Source organism: Sitodiplosis mosellana, unplaced genomic scaffold (assembly GCF_009176505.1).
Source record: "Sitodiplosis mosellana isolate CC-2019 unplaced genomic scaffold, AAFC_SMos_1.0 Smas_scaffold_3, whole genome shotgun sequence".
Taxonomy (NCBI): domain Eukaryota; kingdom Metazoa; phylum Arthropoda; class Insecta; order Diptera; family Cecidomyiidae; genus Sitodiplosis; species Sitodiplosis mosellana.
In genome coordinates, this window is record NW_022595246.1 from 9,366,384 (window position 1) to 9,382,001 (window position 15,618).

The 15,618-nt window shown below is 38.2% G+C and overlaps 3 protein-coding genes across 10 annotated transcripts; 1 reads left to right on the plus strand and 2 right to left on the minus strand.

The window, feature by feature from the left end:
* On the plus strand, positions 1-15,558 carry LOC129566292 (tuberin). Of its 7 annotated transcripts, none has more exons than XM_055442087.1 (17): positions 1-85; positions 7,984-8,095; positions 8,314-8,427; positions 8,533-8,669; positions 8,746-9,137; positions 9,205-9,583; positions 9,757-9,907; positions 10,002-10,320; positions 10,391-10,667; positions 10,767-11,279; positions 11,408-11,747; positions 11,872-13,585; positions 13,677-14,296; positions 14,364-14,475; positions 14,545-15,106; positions 15,186-15,287; positions 15,355-15,558. In XM_055442087.1, exons 3-17 carry the CDS (start codon positions 8,364-8,366, stop codon positions 15,442-15,444), a joined length of 5,772 nt encoding a protein of 1,923 aa, XP_055298062.1. In that variant the 5' UTR covers positions 1-85; positions 7,984-8,095; positions 8,314-8,363; the 3' UTR covers positions 15,445-15,558. The 7 variants fall into 7 exon arrangements, with proteins under 7 accessions (XP_055298062.1, XP_055298058.1, XP_055298059.1 ...); XM_055442084.1 differs by lacking the exon at positions 1-85 and adding an exon at positions 7,658-7,744; XM_055442086.1 differs by lacking the exon at positions 1-85 and adding an exon at positions 7,662-7,872.
* On the minus strand, positions 729-6,217 carry LOC129566294 (F-box/WD repeat-containing protein 11-like). 2 transcript variants are annotated; one of them, XM_055442088.1, is made up of 10 exons: positions 5,732-6,217; positions 5,411-5,576; positions 4,971-5,346; positions 4,561-4,858; positions 3,661-4,214; positions 3,390-3,548; positions 2,655-3,298; positions 2,131-2,393; positions 1,766-1,955; positions 729-1,687 (listed from the first exon to the last, which is right to left on the minus strand). In XM_055442088.1, exons 5-10 carry the CDS (start codon positions 3,800-3,802, stop codon positions 1,487-1,489), a joined length of 1,599 nt encoding a protein of 532 aa, XP_055298063.1. In that variant the 5' UTR covers positions 3,803-4,214; positions 4,561-4,858; positions 4,971-5,346; positions 5,411-5,576; positions 5,732-6,217; the 3' UTR covers positions 729-1,486. The 2 variants fall into 2 exon arrangements, with proteins under 2 accessions (XP_055298063.1, XP_055298064.1); XM_055442089.1 differs by lacking the exons at positions 4,561-4,858; positions 4,971-5,346; positions 5,411-5,576; positions 5,732-6,217 and having other exon boundaries at positions 3,390-3,565; positions 3,661-3,789.
* Positions 6,329-7,604, minus strand: LOC129566295 (viral IAP-associated factor homolog). Its single transcript, XM_055442091.1, has 3 exons — positions 7,447-7,604; positions 7,124-7,256; positions 6,329-7,043 (listed from the first exon to the last, which is right to left on the minus strand). Exons 1-3 carry the CDS (start codon positions 7,450-7,452, stop codon positions 6,490-6,492), a joined length of 693 nt encoding a protein of 230 aa, XP_055298066.1. The 5' UTR covers positions 7,453-7,604; the 3' UTR covers positions 6,329-6,489.
* Positions 15,559-15,618: the final 60 nt, after the last annotated feature.

Below are 15,618 nucleotides of genomic sequence, written 5' to 3' on the forward strand. Positions count from 1 at the left end.
GCGAGTTGAGTTTACAAGTTTTGCGTATATATACAGCAACGGGTGTGTGAAGCGACAGTGTTTTTCACTAAGAAATGTGTTATCGGTTTGTTGGCGTTTTATTTTTTTTCTAATTTTAGAAATCAAAATATCCTCTTCTGTTGAAGATATCCAGTAATATTTTAATTGTTTGACACATTTGGGTTGCGAATACAATTTGTCACTTTCGTTGTTATCTGTTTGCTTATCACAAACAGATCTTCATGAGTTATAACGTTAAAGCCGTCTGCTTGTGGAGCAAATGCTTTGTATGCGTCGTCATAAGCTTTCTGTGGTATGTTCTGCAGTTTCTCAGCAATTTCCGCATAGCCTGGCCGATTTCTTACGGTATTCGATACAGAGCTGGAGCATTCTCATAAACATTTCGTATACCAGTTGAAAAACTCAAAATTCTATGCAAAAACAAATGAGAATTGTTTCATGTATTGAACATAATAAAGTAGGAGTGACCAAACCGTTAAGAGCAAGGTTGCTGTGCCAGCATGCCATTTGACCAAGTTTAACAGTGCCAATTTCATATAATCCATATCCAATCCAACGGTTCCTTCAACATTTTTGAAATGTTCACTTTGTAAGTCTTCGAAAACTAGCATTTTTCGACCAATATCACCCATGAAACATGAAAGAGTTCCTTATCCCACAGAGAAAAATAAAGAAAAACACACTATAAATAAATGAAACCGGTAGAATTTGAATTTTAGGTCGATTATAAAACAAATTTATCATTTATTCCTGAATAAATTGATTATGAATACAAAATTCTACAGAATAATCACATTGAATAAGGCAATGCGACGGTATTTTTTGTGAGGATTTTTACAGTCTTTTATTCGGGCTTTCTACAAAAGGTCAATGGTCGTTGTATCTCTTGTGGTATCCACACCAAAATTCTTCGTTCTTTTTTATTTCCTTTTGCTTTGAGTTTTCTTTTCTTTTCCTCTCATTTTTTTCCTTTGTTTGCCTTCGTTTCTCTTATTTCTTCTTCACTATATGCAGAACCTTCTTTGACCTAGTATTTTATCTATCGTTTCAATTTTCGCTTTATTAGATTCTTTCAACAACAAATTCGTCAACATTCTATCTGTGCGTGTTTTGTTTTTTTTTCTTCTTTCCGATCGATTTGACAGTTTTGATTCCACATAAATTTAATCTAATTGAAAAAATTTTTCCCTTCTTCATTTGATTCAAATGTGTCTATCTAAGCCGAGAAAAAAATTGAGCATTTTCAGTGTAAATACATTCCAAAATGGTACGATTCATTCGAATTCTAATTCGCTGTATCGATCATTTTTGGGAAAGTCTAATGGTAAATCGATCTAGGCGATAGAAAACTTGTCTAAATCGTAAACAAAATTCGGTTTATTCAAAATAAGATTTGGCCAATCACAGTTGCTCAATTGCGATCGAGTACATCGAATGCCAATCGGAAGACCAGTCGTCGTTTCGATTATGAGTTCGATTGTGGGGCCGCTGACGATGTACTCGGTTGCGATTTCTCTGGTGAGTCTAACTGTGCATGTTCATTGGCTGCTTCAGCTTTTGCTGGTGAGCAATTCAAATAGTCCCAAATGATGATGGTATCGTCGTGTGAACTGCTCACAATTTTAAATTCGTCAAACTGCAATCGGAATAATTTACCAGTATGTTCCTACGGAGGCAAACAATTGGCGAAGTGTCAATGATTGCGATAAAATTTGGAGTTTTTCAATCAATATCTTTAACATACCTCCATTGTAGCCAAACAGAGTTTGTTGTCTTCTATTTCTGGATTCAATGCAGCGACAAGGTCCCAAATCATGATTTGACCATCGTATGCTCCGCTTATAATACGCTTCGAATCAAAACGAAGACACCGGACTAACTCGGTGTGCCCCTCAAGAACACGAATACATTCAACTGATTCAACATTCCAAAGGCTGGAAAGAGAAACGATTTTCAATGGGATAAGATTCGAAAATGCCAATGAAGTTATACTCTGTTAGAGAGTGAGAGAAACTGCCTCTGTCTTGATGGTAATGAATGCGATTGACAATCGCCGATTGTGCAGACCATCATAAAATTTCGATGAAAAGAATCGCAAAATTCTCTTACCGAATCGTTCTATCTGAGCTGCCACTAACAACCAAGCGATCACGATATTGTAGACAGGCGATGCCACGCTCATGACCACGCAATGTACGAACACATTTACAGTCTGTTGTATTCCACACTTTGATTGTTCGATCACCCGATGCTGACACAATGTATTTGTCATCGAAGTCGACGACATTCACCGCTGCTCGATGGCCCATCAGCATCCGGCGCAATGAGAGCTCCTTTGTGATGGACATATCCCAAACCGCTATCGATTGATCCTATGTATCGAATGATATCAAAAAAATGGAATCGGGGCATCAGAAAAAGGGTAGACCAAAAGACGTTTTTATTGGAAAAATTCGAAATTTCCATGGTTTAACTTGAGCTGGGGCGTGATTTCAGTGTTGAGACATAAGTTAAAATTTGAGCTAAATCTATGTCATTCAACAAATGATGAATCTAAACCAGTTCCAATGAACATGTAATCAAAACCTAACCTAAAACAATGTTCAAAAGTGTCAATTCCAATACAATTTTACCTTTGAGCAAGTGACCATCATGCCATTGTCGAAGCGAAGATGTAGCACGGCTTCCTCGTGATGAATGTATGTGTTGAGTATTTCTCCGCTGTCAATATCCCAAATTCGGATCGTCGAGTCACTGGACCCAGTGATGATAACCTTCTCGTCATATTGCAGACAAAGCACCGAACCTGTATGGCCGGTCAGCGTTTTCACACACTGTAAATCGGCGAGATTCCAAATTTTGATCGTATTATCCCGAAGGCCAGACACAATTTTTTGGTCGTCATATTGCAAACAATAAACACCTCTCGAATGATTCGAATTGCAATTGATTCGCTGCAGTGTGTAACGACCATGACGCCAATTGTGCTCTAACTGTTCAATGTCGCTCATGATTCTCGGATACAATGTTCGATAGAATCGATACGGTTGCTGTACTGTACCGGTCTGTGGCTTGAACAAATGTTGAATCAATTTTCGGCGTTTGAACAAGCCGAGCCATAGTGAATTGGTCTTTGCTTTTCGTTCGTACAACCGTTTCCATAGCACACTCTCCGAAATCACACGCAACCATTCTTTGCAGACCAATTCGATGGCTGCTAGCGAATCCGCGTCCAAATAGAAGAGAATGGCTTCGGCGATGTGATGCATGCCATTTTCTGAAGATTGCGTTGAAAATCAGAATTCGTGGTTGATGATCGAAAATGTCAATGTTTCACATGAAAATGAACCGATGAGTCGGATACTTACTTGCCAACAGGGTAATGAAGTCTCTCTTGAGCAGCAAATCCAGGCGATCATTGATTTGGTCCAGCTGATTATAGTTCATTCTGTCCAGAAGCTGTTCAACGATGAACACTTGTTCCGAATCGTTCCATTTGCTGAACAATTCCAAACACAATTTACGCTCTGCGAACAACAAACAACTGTGGGTAAGCCAATGACAATGCTTGTGTTGAATCGCCAAATGTCAGTGTGAATGAATGGAAGAAAAAAAATGCCAAAAAATGAAGCTACTTACCGGTTCCAACTCGATATTCTGTGGACAATCCATCCAAATAGTCGTTCAGCGTCGATACACAGAATTTCGATAGGTCAGGCACGGACGATTCGTCGACTTGATTTGCAATTTGATCCTTGTGTGTATTCTCCGACGAATCCATTTTCACAGCGAATCGGGTCTGTTCTACTTTTCCAACAATTTTAATTCAATTCAATCACTTAATAATATTCGCCTTTTGATTTTTCGGTCAAACAAATTCCAATTTGATTAATTTTTCTATGGATTGATGCGTACACAAAATGAGGTTTTGTTAATTTGTGCTCAAAATGACCGACAGCTATGCACAATGACAATGATTACACATGAAGTTGGTTGCTGATATTCACACTAAACATTTTCGGATCACTTTGTTTGCAGGCCAGTTATGTCGCAGCGCCATCTATCCGAGCACAAAAATTCTAATTTAAAAAAATGCATAATTCCAATTTGATATGTTCAATTGGACTGAGCCAATTTCTTAGAAAATTCCGTCAGATCCGGATACAAAGAACCAGCCGGAGCATAGTAGGTTTCTGAAATGGAAAAAGAACAGTTTCGATTAGATTAAACAGCCTTGGGTTCCAATGTCCATTGATCAGTGACCAATGATTGAAATTAGAACATAAATCGATTGAAAATTGAATGAAAAACTCAGAATAAAAAATTCGATTGAATGAGTTTCAATCGGTGGGAATAAAAATGTCAATCATAAAATTTCAATTTTTTAAGTTAAGAAATTGCCAGACGTAATTTTTTAGGTACTTGATTGCAAAAAGAGCGACTTGGAAATAGATCCCTTAGCGATGGACAATGTTCATTTGAAAAAAAAAACAGTCAAAATGGATTGAAAGGTACAAATATTCTTGATCAAAAACCTACTTGGAATCTGTGGTTTAAAATCGGCGATAATAGCTTTGCCGGTTCCCTTCACCGTTTTCTTGGCCAATCCTTTTGGTGTGATCAAACTCATGTTCTGTGACAAGTTAATCATATTTCCCACGGTGTCAAATGTGCCCTGTGCGAGATTTCCGGCTTGTGGACCATACTTATGTTCAACGATTTTGACTGAGTTTTCGCTCAGATTTTTTCCCAAAATTCCAGCCGATTTCTCAGGGCCATTGTAAACCGTTCCGAAGCCTTCAACAGCACCAGCAGCAACGGTCAGAACACCACTCCTCTGAAAAATGAACATGTTTCAATGGAAATTAGTACTTAAAGGACATTTCACATCGAAATATTAGTTTGCAGTGTCAAAAATGAGAAAAAACCAATCTCAATTCAATACAAACCTTATCTTTGGCGTCATCAGTGCTATAGCCCATGGATTTGGACAACAGCTTTGAACCTTGAGCATGCACGTGTGGAGCAAGAAACTTACCGAGAGCCACAGTTGCACTGCCAACCTTCCCAGCTACATAACTCGTTACACCAACTGCAATTCCCGTGGCCGATTTGACAATCTCGATCCCATTAACCACTCCACTTGCATATATTGTCATACGTTTCTTGTGGTATATTGCCCAGCTTTTCCGCAATTCTCTCATAGCTTGGCCATTTTTTCACGGTACTTGATAGACTCTTGGCAATTCCTTTAATGAATCCCTCCATACTGATGCCATTTTTGTATATAATTTTCTTTTTGTACCATTCAAACAGTTCGATGTTCTGAAAGAGAAATTGAGTTACTTCAGAAATGTTCTGAAAATTTTTCAATATTCAACTAGCCCACCGTCAAAAGCAATGTAGCTGTTCCGGCGTGCCATTTGGCCAAATTCAGGAGCGCCAATTTCATATGTTCCATATCCAATCCATATGTGCGATCGACGCTCTTGAAATCCTGAAATCTCAAGTCCTCAAATACAAGCATTCGTTTTTCTGTATCAGCCAAAAAACATCTGTGGATTTTTGGGAAGGAAAAAAGGAAAACGAATGTTAAATCGTTCTTATCAAACGTAAGGAAGGTAGAATTAACCTGAAATGAGAAGTTTTATTCAAAAAATGAAAAAAAGAGAAACAGGTTGAACTGAAAATAACTTCCAATCATAATCACCTCGGAGCAATATCACCAGACACTCCAACTAATCCAAGAGCATTTTCTATGGCCGGCAATACTTTGGTGTATGTTTCAATTTCCTTTTCGTAAATGAGGCATTCGTCACATATTCTGGAGAAGTCTTCGGTTGGAAGTGCAATTTTCATAAGAAAATCACGTTTTTTTGCGCCAACATCGTATCCATTCTCAAAGATAACTTCCAAGCCAACCATGTAACTGGAAAAATTCTCTTCTGACTCGAAGCACTTTTTTGCACTGAATAACTTTACAGTTGCATCTTTTCGTTGTTCCGATCGTGCAATCAAATGTTGAACGAAACTTGATGTAATCCATGGGAATAATGCTAAAGTATTACTTTCTACACTCATTCTGATGCGATCAACAGCTTGCAATTGACTGAAATATGAGAGAATGATGAAAGACAAAGACGATCTTTGTTTACTATGATGAACAGATGTAATTGCTTAATAATCTCTTGACATCTATTCAATTGCCCATCAAAATGTATGTAGGTGGCGATAGTTGTGCATTGATAACCATTCCTATGAAAAAGAAGTGTCACAAATGACACATACGAATTGAAAAACAGCTCGGTTGCATTAGCAATAAAAATGCTCATAAAACTCGCTTTATTATGTGAAATGAAGAAATAAATAAAGACAATTACACAATTGTTATTTTTTGATCGATTACAAAGTAGAAAAAAAATGTAATTTAAGTATGCAGAGTGAATCAAGATGAGGTGGCGACAGTGTTTACCAATCGTTGGTACTAGCTAAATCTTCAAACAATTTGTCTTTGACTGCTTGACGAGGATCTTCTTTGATATCTGTTTTGATTGCACCGTATTCACCGAGCATGTATTCGAATTCATCGGCTGTCAATTTTTCGCCACGGAGATCAACCGGCCCAATGATTTGTTTGACGATTTGACCTTCGTAGTAAATGAAAATACTGGGCAAATTCTTCTCCGGGAAATTTGGTATGCATGTTGTGGCGATTGACTTGATGAACTTGACTTCGGGATAGCGAACGGCCAACTCAGTGATGAACTGGTTGATTAGCGCACACAATGGAATACCACGTTCGTACAAGTGCAGCACAACATAAATTCCTTCACCCGCTTTATTCACTTCTTCCACATAATCTTGACCGGAGATCTCGCGAACAGTACCAAATTTACTCTTTTCGGCTAACGCTTTCAATTCGGCAATTCGCTTGTTGCGGTATTCCAATAAGATTGCCTCATCTTCAGAGTCCTCCAATTCATCGAGCTCATCCATGTTCATGTCATCCATTTGCTTTTCATCTAAAAAAAAGAGTATAATACCACAAAATAATAAAAAATGATCGAAAACAGTCAAAGCAAAGTCAATTTTTAACACTTACTGTTCAATTTTTTCTCAATGGCTTTCTCTACCATATTCACCAATGATTCTTCGGTTATTTGAGGCTCTTCTTTTTGCGGCAAAATACCCTTTGAACGCAAAATATCATTCCATTCGGTATCTTCATTTGGGTCCTAAAACAAGAGAAAAGAAAACACTTGAGTTAAAAACTTCCAAGAAATTCTATTCGACAGCAGTTTGTCACGGTCGATGAGTCATTACTATATATGGAAATAATGGAACACTTGAATTGAGTTGCAGCGAAATTTGAATGAAATTCCCAATAAAAATCGGAAATTCATAAGTTTTTGAATTGCTACTTACCAACATTGTGCTTAGGTGTGTTTTTTCAACTGAGAAAACTGAACAAAATGAATAAAATCGAAAAAAATTGAAAAACAATTGAGCGAAAAAGTGGTGATGCTGCACTAAGATATACGTTCTGTTTTGCGAAAGTAATATTTTAAACCATGTGGTGAATTATTTTTGGATCATCTGTTTGTCATCGGACGTTTGACGTTTCAAACGTCACTCATTACGTCGTGAATGTCGTTGCTGTGAAACAAGTGCAATGTGTTTTATCATGGAAAAATCGATAATTTAACACGAATAAAGTTTTTTTGTATGGAGAAAATGGAAAATATATTATTTTTTAATTTTATTTAAATATTCTATACATAATTCGACTTCCCTTTTGTGATTTGAAGTTTTTTCCTTCACTCTCTTGTTTCTCTTGTTTTTGAGCATTTCGTACGTAAAACCGACACGTGCATACGGTACCCCTAAAAGCTGATTGTCAGCTGAAGAAAGACAATAGTTTACGCAATCCATGACAGTTTTCTTCTTATTCTTCTTTCACAGAGTCAGACGATTTATTGCAGCTCCTGTGCTATAGAGAGACAGACAGAGAGAGAGAGAGAGTGGAGTCAGAGTGTTTTTAATGTGTCTTCGACTCGGGAAAAGTAGGCAGATTGTGAGTTTTTATTGTTGTGGATGGTTGGCGAGTGAATTTTTGCTCGCATTAAACAAATGCCACGGCAGAAAAGTGATGGTTTTTAGGTTGAAACCCGACCAATAAATTGCATTGAAAAATTAGTTAACCAATCTATCTCTATATATCTATAGTGTTATTTTTTTTTATTGTGTGTTCGCATTGAATGAATGTGTTCTATTGTTCACAATAACACACAGAGTTGCCCAGAAAGAAGATCAAGTTCAACAAATCAACATCGATTACCACCATGAGTCAGAAAGATTCATTGTCGAAATTAAAGAATTTCTTTCGCATGGATAAAAATTCCAGCGGTGAGTTGAATGACATATGTGCAAATGGTACAAAGCACTTGAACAAACAAATACAAATGAATTGCTGTTTCTGTTTCCATTCTGTATGGCTTATGTCGTAAACAGGGAGTAACCGTGAAAAAACCGATGCAGACTTGTTGCATGAACTAGAAGTACTGATTCAACCGCAAGTCGCTGCCCCGCAACGATGCAAAACACTCAAAGAGCTATGTGAATCGGACAAAATCAGTCGTCTAGAAGATGTGAGTGTTTTTTATGCAAAAATTTTTTTCCCCTGGTCACTATTCCAAACTTGTTTTTTTTTCGCTCGTTGAATAGGCGACCATCATTCGGTTATGGGAGTTGACCAAGGATTTGATTACATCGATAAAACCGTTGGAACAGCGTCACATCACCTATCGTTTTTATCAAAAATTGGTACAATGCCAGTATGAGGATTTGTCAGTGATTCGGCCGCATTTTTTTCGTGTAATCAAAGAGAATGATAATTCAGAGGATGTACAATGCCAATTGGATTTACTGAAAACATTGACCGATAATGGTAAAAATATCAAAGATATCGACGATGTTATCGGTGAATTCATTTTGAACCGGTGGCTAGGCAAACTCCAAGAGACAAAACAAGTGAGGGAAATTTTGGTCATGGTTCACAATATCATCGTTTATAATGCCGCTTATTTAGATCCGAGAATTGTCGACGGAATCATAACGTAAGACCAACCCTAATCAAATCTCCTGTTTCACCTCTTTCACTCAACATTTTGGATTCTATTGCAGTTACGCGTGTTTGATGTGCTGTACACAGGATGATATTGTTTTGCAGTGTTTAGATATTTTGGATGCAATCCTTTGCTACACCGTACTGCCAAACCGAATGCTGCCCGAATGGGTGAATGCCCTGTGTCGAACTGTGAACCGTGAGATTTATGTGCAAAAATCATGGGACATTATGAAAAAGTTGCTTGGCACAAAAATGGGCCATGCCGCACTGCTGTATATGTGCAATCTGCTCAACAATTCGAGTTATGTGAATGAAGATGCATTGCTACGCGGTGCGGTCTTTTACATTAACATGGGACTATGGGGCTCCACCTGTTCCAAGGCCAATGATCTTTTTAAACAATCACCAACTTCGGTTTTACAGAGTTTTTTGCTCGTAAGTAGAGAGTTTGCCATGAAAATTCGTTTAAAAATGAAATATATCAGTTTTTTTTTTTACCAAGTACTTTTCTTGCTTATGTTTATCAAAATGTCGGCTTTTCTGCCCAGAAGTCATATTCAAAACAAGTAAACAATATGACAATTAAACATGAAATCACACTTTCACAGGCTCTAAAAAGTCAGCGAGTGTTTGTAACATACGAAGTGATCATTGGAATTCAGCGATTGATTCAAGTGTCTGGGCGTGATTTAAGCGAACCAACTTGGGATGTTTTATGTGAAATTCTACGAACAATTGCTGATAATATTCAATACTACGGTAGCGTACATTTCTAAGAGATATTATATATTATGAGCTGGCTGTTGGTCAAATCAAAGTAAAAATTTTCTGAATTTTATCTCAATCGAAACAGAGAACGATGGCCTTCCGAAAGATAGTGTAATCCAAACTGCATATCACGAAGCACTCGGTAAAATTGAGCAGCTTCTTCAGCGAAAGGAAGCAGCTACTGATCCACAAACAATATACTCAGTGATTGAATACGTCTGTGAAAGTCGATCCGAAGAGTCAATCATGCATCTCATGGAGTATAAGGCGACAAAAATTACTCCCACCCAAACACAATGGCTGATTGAATTGAACAAATTTATGAGTCGATTCTTTAATATGCAAAATTATAAAATAAGAGACAGATCATTGCACGTGCTCAAGCGTATCATGGATAATAACAGGTAAAACAATAGGAAAATACTCAAAGGAAATTCAGTTGTTATAACAAGTTACTTTTTAAAATGGTCACAGATCGGCATATGAGGAAGAAATCTTGGAGAGCATTGTCATTCCAACGTTTGCAAACATTGCACACGAGGCTGATGCAAAAATTCGCACGAGTGTCGGTGAGTTACTTCTGAAGTTTGTAGCACAGTGTGATACAAAGCGAAGCATTGAATTGCTTGACATCATTGAGAAACTATTGAATCGGCCGTTCGTTGAATCGTCCATTGATGAAAATCGCATTGTTTTGAAAAACGACGAAGAACTCTCGCACATCACCAATATTATCGATGAATTGATACGGGTGAGTTGAATGGAGATTTAGCTCTCAATCCATTGTTTAAATGAATATGCCTTTGTCTAAAATCAGAAATAATAATCATAATCAAATACTTGTTTACAGGTGTTTCTATCGAAACTCTATACCCTACCAACGGTACATGCCATTAAAATATTTTCAATGTTAAATGCGCACCTGGAGAAATATTACCAAAAACCAATGTTACTCGAGGCATCAGTTCAAATTCGAAGCAGCATTTTTGCATGGTTGTTACGAATTCGAGCCAATGCCAACTATTACGTGGGCTATTTGGATGATTTCAAGAGTAATCGTATACGGTTCAGTCATTTCCTTAGTATCGACGCGAATGAAATGAGCTATCATCAGGGAAGTCGACAGCAACAAAACCAACCAGCACCTCTAACGCAACAATCTTCGCAAGAGAACGAAACACAAACCACCATTTCAATTAAGCGAAGCTGCAAAATCATCATTGATTGCTTGATTACCGAGAACGATTGGTCCGTTATGCAACTGGTTTTGAAGGGTTTGCCGTTGATTTTACAAAATAAAGCATTGTTCAGAGGTGTTGACATGGAAACATTGGCGACGGCCATCATCGGATTGGTGACAAAGGTAGAAGAATAGGATTTTATTTGTTGATATGTATATCGATGTACAAATTTAGTTTCATCTTGAGAACAATGAATTCTTCAACCAAAAGCGTCTGTAATTAAATGAATTTTTGTTCATATTCTGTACAGGCACAACACCCAAACACTAAACCACGGATCGACATATTTATCTCAACAACGCACAAGCCACAGTTGTCCGATTTCCAAGCACTAGTTATAAACGGAATCGCCGCTTTGATTCCATATCATCAAAATCTCAGCGTACCAAATCAAAATCGAATGATCACTTGCTTACGGCCTGGACTTCTTTCGCTGGAAAATACACCACGCGTTTGTATTCAAGCGTTCACAGTGATGCTCATGGAGATTTTAGAGTTGATGCTGCGTCATTTGGCTGAAATTCTCTTTGACATGAGTCGAATGTCAACAACTTTGAATGTTGCTGTTCCGGTGTTGGAATTTTTGTCGAGTAAGCCTGAACTAGATTCAGTTTTTGTTTCCATCGAAAGCAACTTTCGATTGATTAAAATATCCTTCCTTTTCATTTTAAGCTCTTATATTTGATTCTAATCGTTCACTTTCCACTTTTACAGCTCTCAGCCGTTTGCCGAGTCGTCTATTTGCCAATTTCACAAACACCCAATACATGTATGTGTTTGCAATATCATTGCCATACACAAATCCACACAAGTATGACCATTACACGGTTTCATTGGCACATCACGTAATTGCTGGGTGGTTTCTCAAATGTAAGCTGTCATGGCGAAAGGATTTTGTGTTATACATTTTAAAGGGCTTAACAACGAATGTGCAAAAGCCATTCGAAGAAATGAAGCGTAACGATTATGCGCCAATCAATGAAGATTCATCCAATCGAAAGAGGAGTTCAAGTTTAACGGAGCGCGGTGCAAAACAACGTGACCAACCATCACTGCAGAATTTGCACATCAAAAAAGATGAGGCGGCCGATGAAGTGGCGTACAATTTCCACATGGAATTGGCAGACACATGCATTGATTTCCTGTCTCGGCACACATATTCCACATGCTCAGCCCTGCCGAAGCGATCACCAATGGCCGAATATTTACTGACAAATGGTCATTCGATGTCTTGGTTAGTCGGTCATAATGTGGTCACTATCACAACGAGTGGATGCTCATCGACTGCAGTTCGAAATGGGCTATGCGATCGTTGTATTTTGGTATGCAAATCGGCCAAATCAACCGAACCGAGTTTATCGAATGGTGCCACATCGCCTGAAGTGAGTTCGTTGAAATCCAGCGGCAGTGAATTATGTCGACGATATACCAAAGCCACATTGCAGCACAACAGTGGCGAGGTTTCGGAGAGTAGTGAGTTTTCAAATTCATCATCGATGACAACGCCATTCGGTATGAATTCCGATGCAAACAAATTTTTCAAGAGCACAACGGGCAGCTTGGATGCATTGTCACGTCGTGGCAGCAACCCAGACACATTGGATCATTCATCGGAAACGGTTAGCAAACATGGTTCAATCGGTAGTCATCCGATGTATTTGTCGCCACAGCAGAGCATTGAGAGAATAAAGCAAGTGTGCATTTGTGCTTGTTCGGGATGGGCAGAGATTGTTATCAGACGTCCAACGGGAAATATGTCGTGGATAATGAAAATACAGAATCACATCGCATTGGATTCACTATCATGTGATGTACCGCTTCAAGATTTAATAAACATGTGCACACCATCGTTGGGTGAAGTTTACAATTTTCAAGATCTTTTGAATGAAGAACCACTTTGGAGTAATGTCAATATCACTAATGAGCAAATGGCAACGACTGAAGCGGCAAAGAAGAAGTCGGTCACATTGGAAACAAACACCACGAAAGCGATTGAAGTAGCTGAAAAGAAGCCAGAGCCAATAGCACAAAGTGCTGCAACACAAAAGACCGAAGCTGTACCTATTCCTTCTGCTATTGCTACAGAGAGCAACGCATCAAATACGCATCCATTGAGTGGGCCGATTAATATTCCCAAATCAGCAAATACAGAGAAATTTCCATCAGGCAGCTTCAGTGATGCAGAGCCCGAAGACGATGACGGTAATGGTGTGGCTTTCGATGAGAATGAATCGCGGTCACGAAATCCAGTACGTCGTGTTAATTCAAGCCCAGAAATGAGCTCGAATTGGCGCCATCCATTCATTGGACAGAAACCAAATCAACCGCAAGCGACGGTTGTAAATTTAACTGCACATGGAACAGGCGACGATGAATTCAGTATCACTGATAACGATCAACAGCAGAAGAAAAAGAACCTACGGCCGAGGTGAGTTTAGTTCTATTTCAATCACAATCAATTTCACATTCGACTTTTTTAATTGATGAAAATTATTTTTTTACTTGTCTTAAAAATGAAGCTGTGAGGCAATTCCGGAAGAAATTAGCGATGCAACACCACCGAAAGCCATTCAAATGGATCAGCATAAATCAAAAGTTGGAGGAACCGTTTCAGTAGTTGCGAGTGGAACAGCAAAGAATCAACATCTTGATTTTATTGTAAAATCCAATTCAGCACAAAACTCTTCGACATCATCCTCTTCGTCGACATCATCGTCAACTGCAAAATCAACGCAAAATTCGTCTGTTGACAGTTTGATGCCGTTGAATCAAAGTGCAATGCCAAGAAAGCAGCATTCAGCTGACGATGCATTGCAGCAACAAGATCAAGCACAATCGCGTCAACAGCCACCGATGAATGAACCACGGCACAGTTCGTCTGGGTCAGCAATCAATATTGGTGCATCTTCGGCAACCAAATTCAAATTAAATATTGATATGCCGAATTTGGCCACAAAACCACCGCAATCCCATGCACCACTGTCACCACGTTTGCTGTCACGAAACAACATCGAAATATCACATTTGAATAGCTCGGCGAATTTCAATGACTTCCAAAGAGGTCGATCAAAAACCATATCAGTCGTGAATCGGGGTGAACACGACAATCGTGATAATTCGAAATGGACTTTTAAAGGCAGTAAGTTTGACGTGAAATAAAATGATGAAACTAAATTTACATAATAAAATACCATTCAAATTTTCAGCTCGATCGGTGCTCAGTCCAAATTCGATCTTTCTACAGTTATTCTACACAGGCCCAAACAAAGTAACCGAACAGCCGCTTTTAATCAATCCGAAAAACTCCAGAACAATCGAGTGAGTATAATATTCGTATTAATTGAAAAAAAAAAAACGACAATTGCTTAAGATCAACTTCATTTTCAGTATGATCAACTATATTCCACCATTTGAAACGCACAAAATTGGAGTATTATACGTTGGCCGTGGTCAAGTTAACAACGAAATTGAAATATTGAGTAATCGATATGGAAGTATGCGTTACATGGATTTTATTCAGAATTTGGGCGCTTTGGTCTCGCTGAAAAATGCCAAGGATCTGAATTTATTCATTGATATGGAGACAGACGGCAGAGATGGCAATTTCACATACATTTGGCAAGACGATATCATTCAGGTGACATTCCATGTTGCAACGCTAATGCCAAACAAAGAAGATGATCCCAACCGAACGGAGAAGAAGAAAAATATTGGTAATGACTACGTAACAATTGTCTACAATGAAAGTGGTGAAGAGTATAATTTGAATACGATCAAGGGTCAATTCAACTATGCATGTGTGATCATTGAGCCACTTGAACTGAATAGCAATCGCATATACGTACGATGTAAGGATGAGGTGGCCAAATTCATCTGCCATACAGAGCCAAAAATTATATCCGATGCAAGTGCCCCGGGCTTTGCCAGACAGTTGGCATTGCATGCAAATGTAAGTGGATAAATTAAAAGCCAAAATATGATGATCACATGAACATTCTATTTAAATAACTTTTTACTTCAATCAACAGTTAGCATCTTTGGTAGCAAAATCCCTGGCAACAAAAAATGCAAGACCATACGCATCAAACTGGCTAGAAAGACTCCGCCGGATCAAACATCTACGATCGAAGGTATCGTCTTTTAAATCAAATTGATAAAGAGTTTCGTTCAATAAACAATATTCATTTTTGATTCTAGATATTAAAAGAGAACGGATCATCGGCTTCAACAGTCAACAATAATGCAAAGAACGAGAGAGAAACTGAGGATTTCACTCAATATACATAAAGCATAAACGGAGTTTAAGCAAAATATCTATTTTTTATTTAGTGTATAAGGAAATCGAAATTGGTTCATAAATTGCTTACAAATTATATTTGATACAATCATCATCATCTAAAACCACGTGTTGTCTCATTTAATTTAGAAAAAATATTAAAGGTTAGTTCGACGCAATCGTAA

What these genes read in the sequence shown, in the direction of transcription:
- LOC129566292 (XM_055442087.1), top strand. Translation starts at nt 8,364, where the DNA reads ATGAGTCAGAAAGATTCATTGTCGAAATTAAAGAATTTCTTTCGCATG. An exon ending in CGTATCATGGATAATAACAG is followed by an intron (nt 10,321 to 10,390) that starts GTAAAACAATAG and finishes AAATGGTCACAG; the next exon opens with ATCGGCATATGAGGAAGAAA. An exon ending in AGTTGGCATTGCATGCAAAT is followed by an intron (nt 15,107 to 15,185) that starts GTAAGTGGATAA and finishes TTCAATCAACAG; the next exon opens with TTAGCATCTTTGGTAGCAAA.
- LOC129566294 (XM_055442088.1), bottom strand. Translation starts at nt 3,802, where the DNA reads ATGGATTCGTCGGAGAATACACACAAGGATCAAATTGCAAATCAAGTC. An exon ending in AGAATATCGAGTTGGAACCG is followed by an intron (nt 3,549 to 3,660) that starts GTAAGTAGCTTC and finishes TGTTGTTCGCAG; the next exon opens with AGCGTAAATTGTGTTTGGAA. An exon ending in TGATGGTCACTTGCTCAAAG is followed by an intron (nt 2,394 to 2,654) that starts GTAAAATTGTAT and finishes TTCGATACATAG; the next exon opens with GATCAATCGATAGCGGTTTG.
- LOC129566295 (XM_055442091.1), bottom strand. An exon ending in CATTGAGAAAAAATTGAACA is followed by an intron (nt 7,044 to 7,123) that starts GTAAGTGTTAAA and finishes TCTTTTTTTTAG; the next exon opens with ATGAAAAGCAAATGGATGAC.